The 24,624-nt window shown below is 38.8% G+C and overlaps 1 protein-coding gene across 4 annotated transcripts in view; it reads left to right on the plus strand.

Annotated features, from left to right (window-relative positions):
- The window catches only part of TTC39B (tetratricopeptide repeat domain 39B), a 122,356-nt gene that overhangs the window by 34,564 nt on the left and 63,168 nt on the right, over positions 1 to 24,624 (plus strand). For 2 of the 4 annotated variants that reach the window (XM_005295156.5, XM_065549500.1), the window contains exon 2: positions 5,379 to 5,413. The exons of 1 other annotated variant lie outside the window; for it this stretch is intronic. In XM_005295156.5, the coding sequence (XP_005295213.2) occupies positions 5,379 to 5,413 (35 nt within the window). Of the gene's footprint in view, positions 1 to 5,378; positions 5,414 to 22,572; positions 22,851 to 24,624 lie in introns of those variants that run through there. One more of the 4 variants, XM_065549501.1, reaches the window with a different exon arrangement.

Consider the following 24,624-nt stretch of genomic DNA (forward strand, 5'->3'; position numbering starts at 1 on the left):
GATGGAATTTTAAAAAAGGAAACTTTCCTAAAACCAGCTCTTAACCTGCGTAACAACCAAGGCAAATAGTGGAAGTTTGGCACACTAAAACTGCATTGAACAAAATACTAGTAAATGTACAGTAGTGAAGCATATACTTGTCATACTGTCTGGATTTGGATAGGTCTCTTCTACCTCTCAATTTGAGTGTTTTAATGGACACTTCGTAATTAAACTTCTCCTTCTTAGCCAACCTATTGAAAAAGTATTTAAAATAAGTGGCAGAAGAGAGATCACTTAATTTAAATACTTTTTCAGCATGGTTTTATGCCAACTTCAGTTGACCTGAAAGCAGAAGTGAAATCTGGGGCTAATGCAGCCCCAAAACTGGCAGAAAATCCTGGGGGTGAATAGCAGTATCATTCCTTGCCTTCCCCCTCCCCCCCTCCCCCCCGGTGTAAATTTCTCCCTCACTACCAAGATAGAGTGGGATTCTAATCTATTTTATGTTCTTACACTGTGTTTGTCATTGTGATATCTGATGTAATTTACACTTGTACCAGTTTGGTGAACTCATCTAAAATTTTGTTTTATATCCAACTTCTCTTCCAACAAATCTCTTCTTTCAGTGTTCAAATGAAAAGTTATAACTTCAGAATATAATTCATTTACTGCTATCACCTGTTGGAAACATAATTTGCATACCAAACTTAATGTGATTGTATAATAATAATAATAAAAAAATCCCCAAGACACCTTTAATTAATCAAGTCTTGTGCCACTTTGTTGTTGTGAAAGGGTTCATGGGTGAGTGTCTTTGCCATGCCCTCTAGTGGCTGCTTTATTTACTCTCCTTTTCTAAATTTAAATTCTTCAATTGAGCTCTTCTCCAAATAAGAAACAATAAAAATCTGTGGGTTTCAACATAAACTAAAATCATGTACAGAGCATTCTCATTTTCAGATTTTGTTTCACGTGGCACTTACTTGTGTTTATAGTAACATTTCATGATTGTGTTGTCCTATGCATTTAAAATAGCTGGATGGTTTTGGTGATGTATGGATTTTATTTAACAATGTACCTGAATCTTCAACTTTTATCTTTCACGTAATTGTATATAATGTGAAGATGTCAGCAAAAATTGTAATATGATTAGCTTAACGCTTCAAATTGAATTGTATCTGTTATATAACACTTCACTTTTAATTTTGCCACCTGTTGAATAGGACTTCATTTACTGGTAAATGATAACTGACTTACTACTTGAAGAAAGATGTAATATAAATGTGCCTCAAAGCATTTTAAAAAACTGTACATAATCAGGCAGAGATGTGAAGAAACCCCTAAATCTGATCCAGAAAGAGTTATTTTGGAATCCCCCACTATCACTCCCTTTCCTGATAGTTTAATATGATACAGCTATCTTTACTGTCATGGCCAGGGGCTGCGGCAGAAAACAGCTTTGCTACTCTTACTGCTTTTTCACTTTGTGTGTGTGTGTGTGTGTGTGTGTGTGTGTGTGTGTGTGTGTTTGAGGTGAGTGGGGGGCTTCTGGGTGACCTTGTAGTTACTAACTACACTGTGACAGGATGCTGATAGTTGCTATAATTTGAGCCTTTTGGAAGCCAGCACCCATGTCACTTAAAACACCCAGGGCACTGAGTGTAGTTAGAGTAGAAGGGACTTAAAGTAGTTTGGGTTTGGTAGAAAGGATAACTTGCACTTGTAGGGAGCCTGATGAGTTAATCAGGTAATTAGCTCACCAGCGGGATAGCTCTGAGAATAAACCAAGCAGTATAAAACGCTGCTATGTTTTGATGTACGTAAGGCATAAACAGCAATAAAGATATTTGGTGGAGATCTGCTGCTGGATTGTGTGTGCTACTAATTCGCAAAGAGGGTCTACCAGCCAAGGTTTCTAGGAGCTGAAGGGGGAAACAGTTCACACGCACACACTTTCCCCCTGATGGTTTATAGCACTTTTTTGGACCTGGCGTCCCTCTTGTGTCTCTTCTTTCTCCCATATGAAATGAAACAAACCAAACAAAAAATCCAGAAATCAACAAACTAAAAACAGAAATCAAACCCAACCAACTCCCCCGCACATGCTGTGAAACCCCTGCCCTCCCCACACACTGTTTTGGGTGGTTCATGGGATCACTCATTGAAATGAGATCATTTGTGCAGAGGATAGAGTGTGACATGGTGTACACTGACCTACAGCAGTGAAAAGGCTTTTTGAAGTCATTCCCTCTTCCTCTCTTGCTGCCCACAGGGGAAAAACAATGCTTTTTGCCATTCAATTCCACTTCTGGCTATGTGCTGGTCTTCTGACTAGTAGATAGTGGGTAAACTGTGCAAGTCCTATGTCTGTATGTATGTAGAAACATTGATAATGTAGCTTAATATTTTAATCAATATGACTTTGTAATAGCCACACATCATTCAGGAGCTGTGTAATCCCAAATGAATGCCAGTAAAATTTATACTTCACATAATCATGTATCAGTTGGAATATACTAAATATATTACAGAAATACTATTTTAGATTTAAAAAAAAATATTCAGGTGCTTTTCCTCTGCCTGTATAGCCAATCAAATGTCATGACTTATAGAGTCAAATCTCTCTCTCTCAAATTCTTAGGGTTAGAAGGAAGAGCTGTATGTCTCACTGGCAACCTGGGGAGTCAGCTTGTTTTAATAGTACTGTATAAAGCTTCCATTTGTAGCTCTGCAGGGTCATGAGATTATTTGTCGTCTTAAACCTGGTTCTGGGCTAAATATTCCCTGTTCTTGTACCATAGACAGTATAATTGTGATGGGAAAGGAGAACATTCTGTGGCAGATTTTATTTCATTTTTTTAATGATGGCAGTTTGAAGTTACTCTAAAGTTTAGAATGTTAGATGTAGATGGGGAGCTGGATTAGTGGACACAGTCCTATAGATTCCAAAGACCGAACACAGGCCATAGGACTTCCCTAAAATAATTCCTGTTTGAATTAGAGATGTGTGGTGGCCAAAAGCATATGATAAATTATATTTATCATTGATATTGTTATGATAATAGGAGCATGTATATGTATAATATTTCCACTCTTGTTTCTCTTGGCTGCTGTTCATTCTTATCTTTTAATTTTAAATAATAGAAACAAGAACAAGTTTTTTATTTCCTTTGCTCTGTGACTGTCGTTCATAAAGAACTGTCAATTGAGGATGGTAAGAGTCAAACTGAAAACCTTCTAATATATTCATATACAAAGTGTGATCAGGAAGACCTTGAGAATGTTATACAAAATAAAATATGCTTTTTCAATCGTAGTACAAAAGGTCACTTTTACCTTCTTGAATGTAACTTCCTTATGAACACCAGCTATATTGAGCGATATAATCTCTCCAGAAAGGTCTGATTGTGCAATTTATCCGTGAGTGTAGACAAAGGGCAAAAATGATAGCACTATACTTTGGGTCCTGATTTTTCAAATGCATATGCACGTGCTTAGCTCAGCCACCATGAACAGAGGGACGCAAAACCCAGTGACAGCCAGACAGAAGCATGAGCCTAGACAGATATTCTAATTTTTTTAAAATTCATTTCACCTATCATTGAAATCTGCTGCTCTGTCAGGGTTGGGACTGCTGGGTTTTTCTTCTCTTTTACAAGTGTTAGAAGTAGGCAAGAGGTTCCTCTTTTGGACTTTCCCATCTTAGTACAGACTTTCTGACAGCACCTTCTTACAGGCACCTGGTAAACTGCACAAGTCTTGCTCACCAGGCTTATAGTATAGCAGAGGTGTCCTCAGCAAGCTCTCAAAGAGGGCTCTTTTCTTAAGATATTTTGCCATTTTCTTCTTTCTCCAGCTTGACCTCAGTCTGACAAGGAGAGGGTCTTCAGGGAAGCCTGGGGACTTTTAGTTTTAGTAGTAGAGCCCTCTGCCCCCTCCCCCCACTCAACAATTCAATGAGGCCCAGGTGGCAACATCAAATGATTTATATTAGTGTGTTCAGCTCCATGTGTAGCAGCCTCCCATCTCAGCTCAACTACATTATTTTAGGGGTTTGTCCTGACCAAGTCCTTGGCTGTTTGCCTTTTTTCTCCAGCCCAAGTTCTGTTCTTTCTCTGCCTCTCCAGTTCCAGCATCATGGCAACAAGCTAGTTCTCTTGAGAAAATAGTAGATGCCAAATGGTCCATCAATAAAACCTCAATTTTAATTGCATTCATCTGTTTATTCCCAATGATTGGAGAATAGTGTTTCACTGGTTCCAGCTATCTCAGTAATGTGAAGTTTGATGGAGCAGCAGATTCCGGTGATACTGAATGATAAAATTAGTTTCCTTACTTGAAATTTTGTCTTCCCTGAATAGAAAATAACTTATATTTTTTACATAAAGGAATATGATAACATATTTGGGCATTTGCTTTGTGTAACATCACACTGTAGGACTTTAGTGTAATTTATTCCTCAAAGGCAAATCAAAGTTATCATGTGGCAGTTAAAATTAGTACCTAGCAATTTATTATAGCATTTGAAGTTACTTGTCAGATACATTCCTAATAAGCATTCACTAAGAAATTAAAAGTTCATACAGTAAAGGCCCAACTTTACTGGACATTAGGAAAAACTTCTGAACTGTCTAGGTAGTTAAGCACTAGAGCAAATTGCCAAGTGAGGTTGTGGGTTCTCCATCATTGGAAGTTTTTAAGAACAGGTTAGACAAACACCTGTCAGGCATGGTCTAATTATTACATAGTCCTGACTTGAATGCATGGGACTAGACTAGATGACCTACTGAGGCCCTTTCCAGTCCTACATTTCTATGATTGCTTGATTTAAAGGACTGGGGGAGAGGAGGAGGAAGCAACCGTGGGAAAGAACGGAGAAAAGATTGATGGGGAGAGTACAAGTTTTAAATTGCCTCTTCACTAGTTAACGAATCCAGTTGCCCTGTAGGCCACTTTTAGCTCCAATTTTCTATTAAGTATTTCCAGTGAAGCTTTTATATTTATTATCTTAAATATATTATTTATTCCAAGTATAGTTTTTATAATAGAAGGTGTGAGCCTAAGGTGACCACTAGACCATAAACTTCAGCTAAAAGGGCAGCTCTGTTTGTGGGGTGTGATGAAAATGGGAGGTCTCACTAGTTCAACTCTATATTGTAATGGCAATAAACCATGGTAGGATGTTGGTTAATAGGCTAAAGTAGCTAAAGTTGTAACCAAAGCATGCACCAGTAGCTTACTAATAAATACCCAATTGTGAGTTGTTTCTACAATGGTAGAATAAAATCCATCTGATTTTGTAGCTGTGTGGCTTTTTGTCATCACTTTGTTAAAAAACAACACACACGCACTCTTTGTATTTATTGAAAAGTCATTCTTGGCTTATTATTTTGCAGGAAAACTTTGAAGATGCCTTTGAAAGCATCCCAGTGTAAGTATAATTTTACTATTTATATTTATTTTCCATTTTTAAATATAGAGTCATACAGAGTGCTAAATTATTGTTGTCTAATATGCACCACACATTTCTGTGTGTTGGTAAAATCAGCTATTTCACTTGTACACATGCTCAGTGATCATTTATATTTCCAAAACCAATGATGCTGTTAAAGGATGGGAAAGGCAGCATCAGTCTTGGTGTATGTGTGATTATAAAGCATTTAGTGTTTCCTTACACTCCTCCTTTATAATTTTCATATTTGTTGGCAAAGTAGTTCAGTGCCATACTGCCAGCTCTGGAGAATCTCATGAAGAGGTGCAGTATGAACAGTAGCAAAGTTACCATTAGATAGCCTTTTGATGGAAATTACTTTCAGGCCCTATCGTTCTTTATCATATTTGGCGAAGCAAAAGACCTTGAGCAGGGATTGTTCCACCCATGCATGGCTGTGTGCAGACTTCCCCTCCCCATGCACTGATGGAAGTGGGGTTACATGCAATAGTGGCACAAGATTCCACATAAAGAAAAGTGATCAATTCCCCTTCAACTGCATGGGAACTACATACAGGGGCGGCTCCAGGCAAGCAAGCCTGCAGCAAGCGCGTGCCTGGGGCGGCAAGCTGCGGGGGGCGGCGTGCCAGTCGCATTGAGGGCAGCAGTCAGGCAGCTTTCGGCGGCATGCCTGTGGCAGGTCCGCCGGTCCCGCGGCTTCGGTGGCAATTCGGCAGCAGGTACGCCGAAGGCGCGGGACCGGCAGATCACCCGCAGAAACACCGCCGAATCCGCATGACCAGCGGACCACCCGCAGGCATGCCCCCGAAGGCTGTCTGACTGCCGTGCTTGGGGCGGCAAAATACATAGAGCCGCCCCTGACTACGTAAGAGTTAATATTTCTTCTTGCTGTACTAAATAATGTTGCAATAACACGTTTGATAATCTCTATTACTATGCAGCTGCACTATCAACAGATTCTGGCATAGCCATCCCTGAGAGGAGTGTAGGTGGAACTTCCAGTCGTAAAGAGCTGGAGTTATGGCTTCTATACCACCCTCCAGACCTGCTAGTAGTGTACATAGTGAAGCTGGAGGGTGGAAGAAGCACCTAGGCCAGTCTTAAGGCTGCTCTAAATTATACTGGGGGAACAGCCCATCGCAGAAAGGGATGAGGACTGGTGCAGAGGCCACCTTTACACTGGAGAAGAGGCTAAAGAGGGCAAAGCTCTTAAATTCTGATAGCAATCATGGAAGGTATCCATGGTCTCAGGAGAATCAGGCCTGAACTGGGCAGGTGCCTTAATCCTAAAGCCAACTTTGTTAGGCAATGCACAAATCTGAGAGCTCACAGGATGAGCCTCTAATCCCATCCTTCATGGGTCTGAGCTCTCGGAGAAGAGTATAATGCCTTCTAAGGCAAAGATGGGGAGGAGTGATAGATAAGGCTGCACTACTCTGAACCAAGGAGGAAGAGCTACTTTTACTAAGCTTAGGAGAATGCAGTTTGAGTAACTGTTGTACTGAGCTCACTGACTGGCCCCACCATTGTCTTCTAAGTGAACAGACATGCATAGAATTAAGCAATCATCTATGCTGTCATTCCTCAGACTTGGTTTCCCATTTAACTACAGTTCACATCCAGATCCACGGCCTCTTGTTTCTTGGCATTCAAGCAGGACTGAAGGATGCTCAGAACAATGTTACTGCAGCTTCCTCAACATCAAAGACTCAGTGAGAGGATCCAGGCTTATGATTCAAGTTCATAAATCGATTGACAGGCCTCATATGTGAGACGTCCGCTCTTCAGTTTAGAGAACTTCTACACCAGAGAAGTTATTGATCCCACAGGAGACAGTGTTTAAAAACTGCTGGTGTAGATGTGGAACTAGAGTTAGATACCCCATAAGAGAATGCTGCAAAAGTAGGAGTTGCAGTTGGCACTCCTGCCACATGATTTATAGCATGTAATTTTGGATTTTTTTCCTTCAGGTTAATTTTACCAACCAGATGAATGGCATATGACACAGACACATCCCAAGCATTAATTGAATTATGGACTAAGGTATTTAGGCAACTAACTCCCATTGAAGCCAATGGGAGTTAGTTGCTAAATACCACTGGGTCTAACATGCTAATCTTGAAGGCCTGTATTACAGAACCAGCTATTGGCACAAATGAGTATCAGGATGTTTCATTATCACAGGGCTGTGGAAGCTATCTGTTTTTCACCAGTGACACTATTACTGCTATCTTGCTATCACCACTAGACTATTTCAGACAATTCCAACTGGTAGGTGAATTTTGTATAGGCCTTAAATATCTTCATGTCAACCATACATGAGAAAGCCCATAAGCTCTACAATGTGTTGGAGGTGAAGCAGAATGGGAATGGGGTCCATTGATGAGTGTCTGCTAGGTCCTAAAAATTATTAGTGGCGTACTCTGTCCTTTTCCTGCTAGGATTCAGAGCCAATTGATTATATTGAGAGCTGTGGCAGGGGACTGAGTATTTGAATAGCTACCCTTTTCTGAGTTCTTTATGAGCCATGGTCAATGCTGATAAAGATTAAAAGATGGAAGCTATTTTGTTCAGTTTATGTGCACTAGAGCAATAAAAATAAATGGGGTCATCTGAGCTGAAGGTATACTCATTGGCAACTTGCTCTCTGCTTAGACAACTACAAGGCAATTGTGGGTAGATATAAGTTCTGTGCCTGCGTCAGGCTCTTTCATTTGTTCAGCCTTCTTCTGGAGAATTTGAGAGAGGAGGTGAACCTGGATCTATGTAGCAAGAAGTTGTCTAAGGCATGGTAGAGAGGTTCAAGATCCTTGGGCTTCTACAATCCATCTTCCAGGATGAGATGTCCTTCAGACACTCTGGATGCATTTATCTGTCTAGTACCAGTTGTACCCAAAAGCCCCACTGACGAAGTCTTTGCTTAAGTCTTCAGTCTCAGCTTCCCTAGTACTATCTTTGATTTCAGCTTTCAAACAGCAAATTTGATGGGGCACCAGCGGGGACCCTTCTCTTAATCTAATGGCATGCTGCTGTTCTTTCCCTTTACCCTGTAGGGATTGTCATTCTTTCCCTTTACCCTATATGGATTGTCATTCTTGAGACTCTTTATATACAAGGTACAAGGAATTTGGAACTGTGGTTTGCCTGAAATAGTAGAGTGGTTAAGCAGCTCAGTTTCATGCTGCTGCCAGTCCTCTCTCTCTTCTCATCCCCTTTTAAGGGGCCCTTTTATGAAAAACTGATTTTTATTGTTGATATTTCCAGTGGCTAAAAAGAGAAGATTTTCATGCCAATTTGCTACTCTGAACCATGAATTTTATGGAAGTTTTAAGCTCCATATGGTGACTTCGGAATCTGTCATTCCTCAATCTATAGGAGTGGGTCAAGACTCTTGACCTGGAATGCAAAGAACTGCAACATGATCAAGTAGTGCACAGGAAATACTTGAAATTCTGGGTCATTAAGGAATCATTTGGAAGCCATACATGCATATCATCTTCCATATAGAACATATGTGTTTAGTTTTTGAACATACTAACTGTAAAAGATTCTTTTCAATGAATGACATGTCTACCCACATGTACTAGAGCCTCTCCCTTCCTAACAACGAAACCTAATATTAATATTAATAGGGGCACCCTTTGAGCTATTGTGCGTGTGTCTCTGAGAAATGTTTCCAATGTATCCAGTTCCTCAACTGTCACTGGTGGTCATAATATGCAAAAAGGGCTTATCTACATGAGAAATTCGCACTGGTATAACTTAAAATATAAATTTTAAACTGATCTAGTTAAACTGGTGGAAAAAGCTGCGTGGACACTCTTATATCAGAATAAGAATGTGTTATTTTGGTTTAGTTTAAGTAAGTTAGGAACAGGGTTAACTAAACTTCTGTAAGACACTCATACCAAAATAGGTGTCCACACAGTCTTTTGCACCCAGTTTTAGTCAGTTTAACTAGATCAGTTTAAAAGCTGATTAAAGTTATACTGGTGCAACTTTCTCATGTGTACAAGCCTGAAGAGAATGAGTGAGATCCAGGTCTGGTGGTTTATCCTGCATATACAGTGTTCTGTTAGGATAAACTGCCTTGGTGTCCACACCACTAGTTTCTATCAGGAGGGTTTCCAACAAAGTTCCAACTAGTTCCTCTTTATCTGGCATTATTCACTAAACGTCAGAGCTTACTAGGAGAAACCAGGTTGCATACGTTAGATGCTAAATGGGTGATGAGTTATCTAAGAGGGTAAAATCCTTCCCTAAATCTCCAGGGCTCGCTGTGATGTTTGAGGACAAGTCCAAGGGGAAGCCAATCTCTGTTCAGATTGGCTAAATGGATTAGATAGATTCTGTATCCAGATTCTTGGATAAGGATCTTTTATAGATGTTCAGTACCACAGGGGTGAAAGGTTTATTCAGTCAGACATAAAGCTATGTTTATGGCATGCCCGAAATGTCTCCTTCATAGGCATTTTAAAGAGCTGTCATTATAGAACTCTCTAGATATATTTTAAAACCAGAAGGGACCATTATGATAATTATAGTCTGACCTCCTGCATAACTCAAATCATAGAATTTCTCTAAGTGACTCCTGCATCAAGCTCATTTCTTGTTACTTTGAGTGGAAAGACTGACACATTTCCTTATATAGCCATGAGGACCCAAATGTTCAAATTTGAAAGGGGGAAAAGGGGTATGTATGCGATCCTAACCATCACAACTTCACTTGTGGTAAACACAACTATCAAGAGTCAGCATGTTCCAAGAGTGTAACTGCAAAGATGACCAGTTACTCACTTGTGACAGGAGTTTAATCTTCCTTTTTCTTTGAAAATTCAAGCCTCTGACCGTTACTATGTTCAGCATGAGCTCACGACATTACAGACTACTTCTTCCCAACCCTTTGCCCCACTGAAGAGGACAACTCCCTGCTTGTGACTCCATCCAGTTAAGAGTCTCTGCACCTTAAGGTGCAGTTTTCAAATGTCGTTTTTCCACAGTACGTTTAGCCATAGACAATGTAAGATCTTTGCACTTAACTTATTATATTCCAAAAACATAATGGGTGCTTTACAAACATAATAATGTCCTCTATCCCAAAGAAATTTCAGTGTAAATAGACATAATTCAGACAAAGGACTGAAATAAAAGGATGTAACACATTTAACTTATGTCTATATTACTGATTCTTGACTGAAAGCTTTACTTTTCTTATAACTTTATGAAAACCTAGTCTATCTTCTATGTTTTAATTATCTAATAACATTAACCTTTAACATCTGCAATTTTGACCCTCATTCATATGCTTTGCCATCTTCTTAGCTTTTCCTTGAGCTGAACAGTTCTTGAATCATTCACAAACTTTCCCCCCCCTTTCTCTAGGGCAGTTAGAGATCCATGTCTTTTACTCCCAGATTCAAATGAATTTTCTCTGGAAGCTTGGAAGCTCTTGTTTTTTAATTATTATGAAAATTAGATTAAATTAAAAACTGCGGAAAAGTCAAATCTCATGATCCCACCCAAATTTATGCCAAAGCCTGATATAGACTAGCACATGCAGCTGGTCTTGCTCCCCCCACCTCATCCCTGAGTCCTTTGCCTTTAGAGCTTATACAGAATTCTCTTTAATTATAGTAATATTATCTGTCTCTTATCCTATGTACCATTCCCTCAGTTTCACCTAAACGTATACCATAAAAATACCCTGTAGATTACCTTTAGATTGTCTTTGGAAGGAAGTACAGTAGCATGCAGATGTAAAATCCAACCTCTTAGAAATAAACCATGCCCATAGAGAAAGTTCCCTAATCATTAGTTTTCTACAGCAATTTGTGATATGAAACACTGGATTGTGGCATAGTTGAATGTCAAAAATATAGGGTGGTTTAGTTTTTAAATACATTATCTGAAGCAATGATCAGAAAGGAAAAAGTGGGAAAGGAGGACTTAACTTGATATGAATTTTAGTAAAGGATTTTGAAAAGAATTCTTAAATTTGTCAGTGGCTCTTAATTTTAGAGGTGCCAGTAGGGAGACACATAATTTACTGGTATCAGTTATTGTCCCTCTTTTGCCTCTCCTTTCCCCACCCAAAGCTGGCTATTACTAATCCATGATCCTACCAAAGCTGCTCTACATGGTATTACTGGGGTAATAGATTAAAGGCCAGAAGTGTTTAAAGAAGTTAGAAGGTTATCCTTGTAATCTCAGAAGTGTGGTTAATGTTTCAGTTATACCTGCACGTGTGTTTATCTGTCAGTGGATAAAGCACTGGGAAGCAGCTGCGGGTGACGGGGGGAAGACCCTAAATACAGGTTTTGTCTAAGACACTTAGGAAAGTCCATGCCTGCTGGGAGGGGGAATCCTCAAACTTTCCCAGGGAGCGCTGCAAAAGTAGATATTCAAGCATACCTGTAAGCAGTTCAAGCTTTTTCTTATGTTTGGTACCTGGACTGTTCAGAGTCAAGTAGAAAATCAGTCATTAAAAAGACATTTTAAAACATTACAAGTCCATGAAAGTCAAGTTTAGCAGTAAAGTTTTAAAAGGCAGTGATATCTAACTAAATAGGCACATTAGAAAATGACAGCTGGCTTGGCCTTTTGTACAATTCAGAGAAACCATATTTGACTTATGAATCCTAAAAGAGGAACCAAGTTAATACAATTCGAAAAATTAAGCAATTTAAACTGGCCTTATTTATGTCTGAAGTTAGACCATTTGAACTTTCTGCATTTAAAAAAAAAAAAATTACACAAAAGATATGCTTGTTACTTCATCTACTAAGAAGATAATTTTTTTAGGGCTGTTGATTAATTGCAGTTAACGCACGCAATTAACTCAAAAAAAAATCATGATAATCGCAGTTTTAATTGCACTGTTCAACAGTAGAATACCAATTGAAATTTATTAAATATTTTGGATGTTTTTCTACATTTTCATATATATATTGTATTCTGTGTTGTGATTGAAATCAAAGTGTATACTATTTTTTATTCTAAATATTTTCACTGTAAAAATTATAAACAAAAGAAATAGTATTTTTCAATTCACCTCATACAAGTACTGTAGTGCAATCTCCAATCTCTTTGTCGTGAAAGTGCAACTTACAAATGTAGAATTTTTTTTGGTTACATAACTGCTCTCAAAAACAAAACAATGTAAAACTTCAGAGCCTACAAGGCCACTCAGTCCTACTTCTTGTTCAGCCAATAGCTAAGACAAACAAGTTTGTTTACATGTACAGGAGATAATGCTGCCCTCTTCTTAATTACAATGTCACCAGAAAGTGAGAACAGACATTTGCATGGCACTTTTGTAGCTGGCATTGCAAGGTATTTACATGCCAGATATGCTAAACATGCGCGTGCCCTTTAATGCTTCCGCCATCATTCCAGAGGACATACTTTCACGCTCATTAAAAAACATGTGTTCATCAAATTTGTGATTGAACTCCTTGGGGGAGAATTGCATGTCCCCTGCTCTGTTTTACCCGCATTCTGCCACATATTTCATGTTATAGCAGTCTCGGATGATGACTCAGCACATGTTCATTTTAAGAACACTTTCACTGCAGATTTGACAAAACACAAAGAAGGTACTGATGTTAGATTTCTAAAGAACTCGACCCAAGCACTCGACCCAAGGTTTAAGAATCTGAAGTGCCTTCCAAAATTTGAGGGGCATGAGGTGTGGAGCATACTCTCAGAAGTCTTAAAAAGAGCAACACTCTGATGCGGAAACTACAGAACCCAAACCACCAAAAAAGAAAGCTGTTTTGGATTGTTATTGAGCAGAACCTGTCATCAGCATGGATGTTTGTCCCCTGGAATGGTAGTTGAAGAATGGAGGAACATATGAAACTTTAGCGTATCTGGCACGTAAGTATCTTGCGACGCCGGCTACAACAGTGCCATGAGAATGCCTGTTCTCACTTTCAGGTGACATTGTAAACAAGAAGCAGGCAGCATTATCTCCTGCAAATGTAATCAAACTTGTTTGTCTGAGCGTTTGGCTGAACAAGAAGTAGGACTGAATGGACTTGCAGGCTCCAAAATTTTACATTCTTATATTTGAATGCAGGGTTTTTTTACATAATTCTACATTTGTAAGTTCAGCTTTCATGATAAAGAGATTGCACTAGAGTACTTGTATTAGCTGAATTGAAAAATACTATTTCTTTTGTTTTTTACAATTCAAATACTTGTAATAAAAAATAAATATAAAGTGAGCACTGTACACGTATTCTTGTTGTAATTGAAATCAATAGATTTTAAAATGTAGAAAACATCCAAAAATATTTAAATAAATGGTATTCTATTATTGATTAACAGTGAGATTAATTGCGCTTAATATTTTTAATCACTTGACAGCCCTAAAATTTTCCTATATCTTGGCTATAAACTTGCCCCTAAAATAGGTACCTATTTAAAAATAGTGTGTGTGTAAAGCCACTTGTGTAAAATAACAGTGAAATGTGCAGAACTACAAAGAACAAAGTCTTATAATCCCAGAGTTCACAATCTAAACTTCGATAGGGCCTATGCTTTTATTCAGCATAGTATCATTTTGTGGTGTCAGACTGCCACAAGGGGAAGAAACCAATTCAAGAGAAGAAATGTATTTGAAAGGACTGCATGCCCTATTGCAGGCTCACAATCAGACATCAAAAGTACTTGTGTAAGTGAGGCGCTTTGTTCATCCTTGGCAATGGGGAGCACCATTTATATAACTGGTTTTATTTAAACTTGATCAATATGAAGAATCTGTATAGGAGTAAAAACTATATGTGCCTGGGGGATCTTCCCTGGAAAATATCAAAATACACTATGCGATTTCCTGAATGTTGGAAGACGACGATCTTTGAGAAGAGAGGTTTAGAAACTCACACAAGTATTAACTTATCTGTCATTTAACTTTTACTTGAGCGTAACAAGATTGGTCTGTCCTTTGTTTTTGTTGCCCTTTCTTAAAAAAAAAAAAGTGCACTAAAGCACAAACTACACTTGTAAATTTCCATCAGAGATGTACATCAAACATGCCAAATACCACTACTAGCTGGTTAAATTTTAAAAATATCAAAGCTGGTTCTCCTTCCCTTGTGCCTAAGAATATGGAGATCCTGTGCTCATCTCCTTTCCAAAACTAGACGTCTTTAGCTTCTCCTTTCACTATTTTATCCTCTGAATTTTAAATGAAACATTAGTGTGTGGTTTCAGAGTAGCAGCCGTGTTAGTCTGTATCCGCAAAAAGAACAGGAGTACTTGTGGCACCTTAGAGACTAACAAATTTATTAGAGCATAAGCTTTCGTGAGCTACAGCCCACTTCTTCGGATGCATAGAATGGAAGATATATCAAGGAGATATATATACACACATACAGAGAGCATGAACAGGTGGGAGTTGTCCTACCAACCCTGAGAGGCCAATTAAGTAAGTGGAAAAAAAACTTTTGAAGTGATAATCAAGCTAGCCCAGTACAGACAGTTTGATAAGAAGTGTGAGAATACTTACAAGGGGAGATAGATTCAATGTTTGTAATGGCTCAGCCATTCCCAGTCCTTATTCAATCCTAAGTTGATTGTATCTAGTTTGCATATCAATTCCAGCTCAGCAGTCTCTCCTTGGAGTCTGGTTTTGAAGTTTTTCTGTTGTAAGATAGCCACCCGCAGGTCTGTCATTGAATGACCAGACAGGTTAAAGTGTTCTCCCACTGGTTTTTGAGTATTATGATTCCTGATGTCAGATTTGTGTCCATTAATTCTTTTGCGGAGAGACTGTCCGGTTTGGCCAATGTACATGGCAGAGGGGCATTGCTGGCACATGATAACATATATCACATTGGTAGATGTGCAGGTGAATGAGCCCCTGATGGTATGGCTGATGTGATTAGGTCCTATGATGATGTCACTTGAATTGTAATATTTTGAGAATGAACTTTCTAAACAAATATATTTACTTGCTATGTCTCCTGAGTTTTCTTTTCTTATTAATTCTTTAATTCGTTTCCCTGTTTTCATTTTTCCTACCATCTGACTTTCTGTTTCTCTTGGTGTTTCAATTTTTCCTTTAATTAACTTTTTATTTCCTTTTTTTCCCCCCATCTAAATTTCTCTGAAAGACGGTGCTGGGTCCTTTGGGCATATGTTCAGCCCACCATGTCTGTTATCGACCTTACCACTTCAAACCTGTGAATTTTGTGAGAATTAGTCCAGAGTGGTGAATGGGGAGCAATCATTTGACCTACGGGAAATAGGCTATAAAAGTTTTTTTATTTCAGGAAGGATTCAGCAAACTGGGAGACCTATAGGAAGCAGAAGATGTTAAGGGTAGGCTCTCCTTTCCTTGCCCTTTCACTTCCCCTAAGTTACTCCTCTTGAACTCATTCCTCCCCATCTGCTCTGGAGTACCACAGAGGAGAAAGAGCTGATTGATGTTTTGTTACCTTTGGATTTTAGCTAGGCCTGTCTCTTCTCCCTGTGGCAGAGACTGGAATTTTAATTATGAAAAGGGCAAACAAATGCAGAGTTAAACTTCTAGAATCTGGAGGCACGTTGAAAGAGGATGTCACACCTCAATAAAGTGAATTTTCCTTATCTCGTTATGGTATTATCTCTCAAATCTAAAAATAGCTAGTATTAACATTTAAATGGTCAACTATTTCACTGTTGATCTTAGCAAAAAAAATAAATCTATCTATTTGTGCAGCATTAAAGGTGCCTCAGAACAGAAAGATTAAGAGGATTTAATTCTTCCTTGTCCTGATGACATTCCTTTCTTTTCGGAAGAAAATAATTTTTCCTCATAGTTAATAAAGTACAATTTCCAATAAAAATCAAAGTTCCGATAATTAATTATTTTGCAGGAAATCCTCAGCATTTCATGGGAGCGGTTTCAGAACGGAATAATTTTTAGTAATTGGGGAAGAGATGGGAAATGAGTCAAGGGTAGGTAGTCCAGATGTGTTTGCAGAGTGTATAAATAAGGCCTTTGTAAGAAGGTTCTGGAGGCATACTTCCCTTATTAGTATTTTTAAAACACCTGCCAATTGCTGCAATATGGAGGGATCTAAAGGTTCATAAAGAGCTCTTCAGGAATATGTTTATGAATCAAGTTCTTCGTCCCCTATTTCTCCCAAAATAGACTCAGGCTTAGTCTATGCTAGGAATTTATGTCCGTATAAATATGTCACTCTACATCCCTGAGCAATGTAGTTGTAGTGGTCTAATGCCAGGTGTAGACAGTGCTATGTCAACGGGAGGGCTTCTCGTAGCGTCCCGAAGACAGCACGCGAGCTGATTTTCAGTGGCACTCACACTGCCCGGGTCCTGGCCACCGGTCCGGGGGGCGCTGCATTTTAATTTAATTTTAAATGAAGCTTCTTAAACATTTTAAAAACCTTATTTACATACAACAATAGTTTAGTTATATATGATAGACTTATAGAAAGAGACCTTCTAAAAATGTTAAAATGTATTACTGGCCCTTAGTTTCTCCCCTTCCCCAAAACATTAGATCACTCCTTCCCAAATCATTCTCGTCTCTTGTTTCACCCGGCTGCTTTTGCCAGACTTCCACTCTTGGTTTTACCCAGCAATTCCATTTTGCATTTCTGGCTTCTCACAACCAAGATTCCATGTCTGAGGGAGTTTCTTTTCTGACTTGAGATTGGATTGGAGTAGCAGGGTGGACTTCTGGTCAGAGAAGAAGCATGGAAGGTTGGCAAGTTGCTGCTGACTTTTGGAGTGGAGCAGACTCAGTTACTCAACAAAACTTCCTCATTCCCCACTGCCTGTTGCATGTCCATCCTGAGCTCAGGAGACTTCCCCTGTCTTTGTCCCCTCATAGTGATCCCATGCTTCCTTTGCTGGTTGCTTGATTGGAGAAGAATCAAATCTGAGCTAGCAAGCAGGGCTGTAGTTGGCTGGAGACCCAGGATTGTAATGTAAAGCAGCTGACAGCAGATGGCTGCATTGTGTACTGCAGTCAGTCAGATCATCATCAGCCGTCTAAAGCAGCCTTCACTTATCACTTCCAAACAGTGCATCAACGCATTTGCACAGGGACTAGATGCTGAATGGCCCTGCAATCAGTTAGTCAGGGAAATGGTGAAGTGGCCCAGTTTGGGCCTGGAGACCATTGTTTTGGGGAAAATGATACATAATATTTAGGGCTGTTGATTAATTGCAGTTAACTCATGCGATTAACTCAAAAAATTTAATCGTGATTAAAAATTAATCGCAATTAATCGCACTGTTAAATAATAGAATACCAATTGAAATGTATTAAATATTTTTGGATGTTTTTCTACATTTTCAACTATATTGATTTCTATTACAACACAGAATACAACGTGTACACTGCTCACTTTATATTATTATTTTTGGTTACAAATATTTGCACTGTAAAAAAGAAAAGAAATAGTATTTTTCAATTCACCTGATCCAAGTACTGTAGTGCAATCTCTTTATCATGAAAGTGTAACTTTCAAATGTAGATTTTTGTTTTGTTTTGTTACTAAACTCCACTCAAAAACAAAACAACGCAAAACTTTAGAGCCTACAGGTCCACTCAGTCTTATTTCTTGTTTAGCCAATTGCTAAGAGAAACAAGTTTGTTTACATTTACAGGAGATACTTCTGTCTGCTTCTTATTTACAATGTCACCTGAAAGTGAGAACAGGTGTTCGCATGGCACTTTTGTAGCCAGATATGCCAGATATGCTAAACATTCGTGTGACCCTTCATGCTTTGGCCACCATTCCAGAGGACATGCTTCCATGCTGATGATGCTTATTAAAAAAATAATGCATTAATTAAATTTGTGACTAAACTCCTTGGGGGAGAATTGTATGTCTCCTGTTCTGTTTTATCCACATTCTGCCATATATTTCATGTTATAGCAGTCTTGGATGATGTTCGTTTTAAGAACATGTTCGTTTTAAGAACATGCCGCTTTCACGGCAGATTTGACAAAACGCAAAGAAGGTACCAATGTGAGATTTCTAAAGATAGCTATAGCACTCGACCCAAGGTTTAAGAATCTGAGAGGGACGAGGTATGGAGCATGCTTTCAGAAATCTTAAAAGAACAACACTCCAATGCGGAAACTACCAAAAAAGAAAATCAACCTTCTGCTGGTGGCTTCTGACTCAGATAATGAAAATGAACATGCGTCGGGCTGCACTGCTTTGGATTGTTATCGAGCAGAACCCATCATGAGCATAGGCGCATGTTATCTGGAATGTGGTTGAAGCATGAAGGGACATATTAATCTTTAGCGCATCTGGCATATAAATATCTTGCGACGCTGGCTACAACAGTGCCACGAGAACGCCTGCTTTCACTTTCAGCTGACATTGTAAACAAGAAGAGGACAGCATTAACTCCTACCAATGTAAACAAACTTGTTTGAGCGATTAGCTGAAGTAGGACTGAGTGGACTTGTAGGCGCTAAAATTTTACATTATTTTATTTTTGAATGCGGTTTTTTTGTACATAATTCTACATTCAGGGGGGAGGGATAACTCAGTGGTTTGAGCATTGGCCTGCTAAACCCAGGGTTATGAGTTCAATCCTTGAGGGGGCCATTTAGGGAACTGGGGTAAAAATCTGTCTGGGGATTGGTCCTGCTTTGAGCAGGGGGTTGGACTAGATGACCTCCTGAGGTCCCTTTCAACCCTGATATTCTATGATTCTATGATTTGTAAGTTCAACTTTTCACAACTTTTTACAGAACACTTTGTGTTCTGTGTTGTAATTGAAATCAATATATTTGAAAATGTAGAAAATATTCAAAAATATTTAAATAAATGGTATTCTATTATTGTTTAACAGTGCAATTAATCGCGCAATTAACTTTTTAAATTGCTTGATAGCCCTAATAATATTATAATTTTGTACTTTTATTTTTATCACAGATATTTGGCCTGATTCTGCATTCCTCACTCAGACCAAACTGCTATTACTTGTAGTGGGAATTTTGCCTGAGTAAGAATTGTAGATTAAAGTCAGTTAACTGGCTTCTAGATTCTGAGGCCAGAGGAACCGTTTTGATCAACCTCCTAGTCTGGCCTCCTGTATAACACAGGCCATAGAACTTCCCCAAAATAATTCCTTTTGAACAGAGCATAATTAACTTTTTTTTAAAGTCCAATCTTGATTTTAAAATTGCAAATTATTGATGGCTTTTGCTAAGTAGTTGACTTGGCTCTAAAGGCAAGATTAGGAAAATATTGTAAGGAGATATTCCCGAGATTGTCTATAGATGCTTTTCCCAAACTTTTGAAAGCTGAGTGTCCTCTTCAGGAAGATGAACCCAGTTGCTCATTCCCCCTTCCCTCCATAGCCCTGCCATATATTAAAGACTTACATGCATTAATTTATACATTTTACACACTGCTCTACCTGGCCTCTGACTTTTCCCTCCACCACTTTGGGAAATGTTTGTGTAGACCTTTATAGCTATGTTCTCTCTCTTCTTATGTGTTTTGAACAGCAAAATAATTAATTATTTACTTTTAAAATATTGCCATTGGCATTAAAGTTAGCACCCATTGAAATGAATGAGGAAGCTCACACCTCAGAGCTCTAGTGTCTGGCTGACTCTCTGCAAACTCAGAGAGCATTGGTGATACTCAAGCTATGTCTACACTGCAGTTTATGTCTGCATAATTTATGTTGCTCAGGGGTGTGAATAAACCAGCTCCCAGAGTGACATAAGACACACCGACATAAGTGCTGGTGTGGACAGTGTTATGTCCTATCTCTCCCACCAGCTTAGAGTGGCTACTGTAGGCTTTGTCTATACTAGCACTTTCGTCGGTAAAATTTTTGTCGGTCAGGGCTGTGAAAAAACCACATCCCTGACTGACAAAAGTTTCATCAAGAAAGACGCTGGAGTGGACAGCGCTAGGTCGGCGGGAGACTCTCTCCTGCCGACATAGCTACTGCCGCTTGTTAGGGGTGGTTTAATTATGCCAACGGGAGAGCTCTACACAGGAGACCTTACAATGGCACAGTTGCAATGGTAAAGCTGTGCTGCTGTAAGGTCCATAGTATAGACATAGCCTTAAAGAGCTCTAGTGTAAACTCTCTAGTGTAGCCAGTCCCTCACTTTATGTTTTGAAGTTTTCTTTGCAACCATAACAGTTAGAGTCAGTCTCTTTTAAAAATGAAAGCTGAGACTAGGGAAAATGATTTGGAGATCTGTCCATGTCCGTTGGCTTGTGGTTTGTTTCCCACCATATGGGCACTCTTCACAGTTTTGAGAAATACTGGTCTGTAGTTGTGATGTGGTAGACAAACTGCACACCGGCCGTTTGCAGTGTGGGAGGTATCCCAGTCATCCATAGGCCTCTCCCCTTTTGAACTCTTGAAGCAACTCTGTGGGATTTTGATCCTAGTGTAGGGGATGTGGGAAGAAAAGGGACTGTCTTTCTGTTCTGTATTTGTACAGCTCCTAGTACAGTGGGGTCCTGGTTCTTGACTGGGGCTCCTAGGTACTACAGAACTACTACTACTAATAGGGTCTCTGAGACTTGCTGAGCAAGAGTGGGTTAACAAGGGCTTGTGGGCCCAATCAACCCACCCCAGTTGTGGTAGGTGTCAGGAGTGGCGAGAGTAGTTAGATTGTTTGGTAGCTAATCCAGAAAGAGAGGAGACCTCCAGGCATCTTTCACAGAGCTAAAAGTGGTTGCAGCCAGGAACCTGAGATAGCTTGTTAGCTTGGTGGGCCTCCAGGTGGATGGAAAAACTGAGCGTAGGGAGACTGACTGGCTGACCATTTGTTTGAAGAGAGGCCCTGAAGGAAAGGGCAAGGTCCTGCTGAAGGCTTGCCAGACAACCCTCATTTTTTTTCTTGTGTTTTGGGACTTTGATATCCTAGAAGGAGTGAACTGGAGAGTGTCTTAGTCAGAGAGCTAAGGCTCTCCAGCACCAGATTTAGCTGGAGGTAGTGGTCGACTATCAGAAACCCCAGGATAGGTTGAGCACTGCCATGTTGGGCTGCAAGGGGACACCCCAGAGGCCAACCTTCCACAATAGTGTATTGTCTAAAGTCAAGAGTGCACTTTTTTTTTTTTTTTTACTGACATTGTCCTTGAAGAGTTGCTGAGAATTATGTTAATCTGTTAGATTTGTTTTTGTCTTCACTGCTAGAATCATATTACTACGTGAGGGAGAGCTCTGTGGCACGATCTCCTTTTTGAAAGAAATAGTCTGGCAAGAGCAGTAGTTAAGAAGTGGATTAGCCTTTCCATGAGAAGCAGTCTTTCCTCCCTTATTGGCAGGAATTTGATTGGAAGAGGCTCCTGTGCCTTCCACCATGCCCTAAGAATGATTCTTTTGAAGAAAGTTCCAAAGTTATTCACCTGTCACAAGAGTAGTGGTCTTCAGTGTGTGCAGGATTAGCCACACTCAGCCCAACTGGAGAGAGTTCACAGGACATGGACAGACCATTGAGGGTTTTTTTTTTCAGCTGGTACTGGTTTGCTGTTACTGGGAACCAACCTCTTGAGATGAGCTCCCAAAGAGCTGCAGTTAGTTTTTTCTGGCTTTCTTGCTGCTGACTGCTACTTCCTTTCATTGACCTTGTCAGGATATCAGTAATGATGTCTGATGTAGTATATTTTACCCGTCTCTGTGTGTGCTATTGGTTTTTTGTTTTGTTTTTGTCTTTAGTTTTTGGCCATGTGAGGAATTTTTATTAGCATCAAATCAGATTTTTGAGAAAAATTCAAAGGGTATAATATACTGTATATTTTATTTAACAGTTTATAACCAAAGTGATTTTGTTAGTTTTAGGGCCATGTAGAATAGGACAAAATAAAATATGACGCCTGTTACTGTTACTCAAATTGTAAATTGTTACAAGCTGTGTTGTACATTTTAATAAAAGCAAATGCAGACTGCATTTGCATTGGTGTACTTCCTTTTTGTCTAGTTTTTTTCTTAAGGTAACCCTTTTAATGTGTTTTTTTAAGGTACCTAGTTGTTCAAGTGAGAAACACTGAGGTAACTTTTTTTTTTTGTCCCTTTAAATGTAAATCCTTTTGTATTTCTCTTGTTTCCATTTTCTCCTTGCAGTTAGGCAGTGATGGATTAGAATTAGACTGCAGTACAGATTGGGAAAATCTCCCAGCATCCTCTTCCTGCAGAGGCATCAGCAACCAGCATTGACTGTAGCTGCTGCCACTCTAATTGACATTTCTTTTAAATCCTGATATGGAGAGCTCCTGTGATGCCAGCTGCTGTCTTGTGAACTTCTTTTTTTTTCTTTTGCTTGATAACTAATTAATGAGAACCCCATGGGTATCGAGAAATAAAACAGAAACAGACACAGAAAAGCTAGCACAGAGACTTATCCTTGCATTGGGAGGACTCCATTTATTCACCTGAAGTTATCTGCTGATTTCATCCTGTAAGTACCCTGACTCTGTATAGTAGTCCCTGAAATCATGATTGCAGTAATCATATTTGTGGATGTTTATCTGGGGAAACCTGCCTTTGTAGAAATGTACTCTATTGAAAACATCTATAGCTTAGATAGAGTTTGTTCTACATGCTTACTGTACGTTCAAAGGGGGAAAATGTATTCAGAATGATTTATGAAGTAATTGTTTTTTCTCCGTACTTAGCAGTGGTGAACAATGCTTCTAGTGAATGAGTTTCTCTGCTGATGTCAGTGATTAATCAGCTAGAATACTGTAGGTTGCAAAATACTGCAAGGTGTGCATTTTGGGATGCTCTTTTTGAAATTGGCAACATAAAGACATCATCAGTGTTATGGTGGCTTATTGCATTTGTTGATATTTTTCCCTGCCCTGGCAGCTGTTACCATTTAACCATTTATACTACTATATATGTTTGGCTTAACTATAACAATGTATTTTCAATGACCAAACCTTATGTAGAGTATTGTTAGATTTTAGAGGCTGCTCAGTAATCTAAGATTTGCAACATTAAATATATCCGCTCTCAGTATAACACATCCCAGTAAATTGTTGTGAAGTTAGGAAAAATGGTTTTAGCAGTAGGATCACTCAGTCCTAATTGTGTGCTTGGATTAGAGCCAGCATCTGTGTGACGCAGTCATAGTACCATAAACATCTGGCCTTATTTGCTGTCCTACATGCTGGATGATTGGATTTTTTTTTCCTAGAGAAATTTTAAAATGAATTGTGCTTTATTTTGTTAGAACTTTATCAGCGAACTACCATATTTTTAACTATGTACGGTTTAAACTGTAGTTTAACTTTATTTTAGAAGGATTTCTGTTTTCAACTTTATTGCTTTTCAATACCCATCTTTTATTTATTTTCTGTGAAGTACGTATAAACAAATTTGTCTTGTATATATAAAAAGATTAGGCAGTAATTTGGGATTGTTTATTGCTCTTGGCCAGATTCTAATACCTTTTCTTATACTGAGTAGCACCTAACACTGATTTCAGTCTGACTACACATGGAGTAGTCAGACTGAAAAGTATTTCTCTGTGTAAGTAAGGGTATAAAAATCTGACCTCAGCCTCTAGGATTACAGAAATTCTTATTTTAAATTGTATGTTTAGTATTTTTTAAACTATAAAGACTGATTATTAAAATCTGTGTCTAAAAATAGTGTTAAATCAAATTGCTGAACTTTCTAATGACCAGACAAACCTGATAACACATTACCCTTCTGTTATTTTGTACTGAAATATCATGCATCCTGACAGGTTTTTTTGATGCCAGCATTTTCATTAGTTTCCAGCAGTGTAAAACAGATTTTCTCCCACCTGCAGATAAACACCTGTCATGGTTTTTATTTTATTTTATTTTATTTTATTTTATTTTCTTCTCTTGAATATTGGGTCATTTAAGTACTGCTGATCTGAAATTAGCTACTACATATGAAGCCTCAAATACCTGATGTAACTTCTAGCGGTTCCATTGAATTAAAGATGATGAGCCAAATTCATCCCTGGTGTAAGTGAATTGACTTCAATAAAATTATTCCACAACTTCCATTGACTTACACCAGGGATGAAATATGCAGGTGGTGTTTTACATAAGTAAATAGTTATCCATATACTTGGCATGTTTGGATTTTTCTCACTATATGGCTGATTCATTAATGGAAAGTTTTGGATCCTGCTTACTGTGCATATTTAGTGCTATTGTGCCTATAAGACTTTTTGCACTTGACTTCTGAAG

This window comes from Chrysemys picta, chromosome 6 (genome assembly GCF_011386835.1).
Source record: "Chrysemys picta bellii isolate R12L10 chromosome 6, ASM1138683v2, whole genome shotgun sequence".
Taxonomy (NCBI): Eukaryota; Metazoa; Chordata; order Testudines; family Emydidae; genus Chrysemys; species Chrysemys picta.